At 69.7% G+C, this 630-nt stretch overlaps 1 protein-coding gene across 1 annotated transcript in view; it reads right to left on the reverse strand.

The window, feature by feature from the left end:
• LOC102751639 (thioredoxin-like 2-1, chloroplastic) overlaps nt 1–630 on the reverse strand; it is a 12,631-nt gene that overhangs the window by 11,470 nt on the left and 531 nt on the right. The window contains exon 2 of the mRNA XM_015568748.1: nt 362–622. Coding sequence (XP_015424234.1) covers nt 362–622 — 261 coding nt within the window. The remainder of the gene's footprint in view (nt 1–361; nt 623–630) is intronic.

Genomic DNA, 630 nt, shown 5'->3' on the forward strand with positions numbered 1-630 from the left:
CACAGTGGGTGAATCACACAGGCGGGCAGGGCAGCGGAGGTCCCTGGGCCCAGCTTTGGGGACTGAGTCATTCCAAAGCCAGCGCTGCCGGAAACACGCCCCACGCCGCAGGAGGAGGAGTCCCGAGGGCGCGGCCCGGACCTCACTTCCATGCGGGCACCTGAGCCCCTGGCGCTTCGAGGCCGGTATCAGACCCCCGAGGAAGGGCAGCGGGGTCTCCGGCCCGGAACCACCCCCTTTGCGAGGGTACAGTCCGCGTCACGTGCGGGGCACAGCACTGGTGGAGGCAGCCGGGGTCTCCGTCCTGGATCCGCTCCTATGGAAGCCCACCCCACCAGCGCGTGTGGATCACGCCACTCCCCGGGGAGGATGTGGCGGCCAGCAACCCCGGTGTTCTCCAAAGAGCCCTCCATTTCCCGGCCCGGGCGCGTATCCGGATACATAGGGGGCCAAGAGTAGGCTCTCTGCTCCCAAGCGAGAGGTCCCAGACAGGGGTGGTGCAGGAAGCGCAGTGAGGGGCCGCCCGTACGCTCCACGCGCGCGTGCATCTCCCCCAGCTCACAGTGCACCCCGACCCTGCCCTCCAGGGGGCTCCCGTCCCTCTCCCGTCCCCCAGGGCATGCTGGGGCC

The sequence above is a fragment of the Myotis davidii genome, unplaced genomic scaffold (genome assembly GCF_000327345.1).
Source record: "Myotis davidii unplaced genomic scaffold, ASM32734v1 scaffold64, whole genome shotgun sequence".
NCBI classification, from domain to species: domain Eukaryota; kingdom Metazoa; phylum Chordata; class Mammalia; order Chiroptera; family Vespertilionidae; genus Myotis; species Myotis davidii.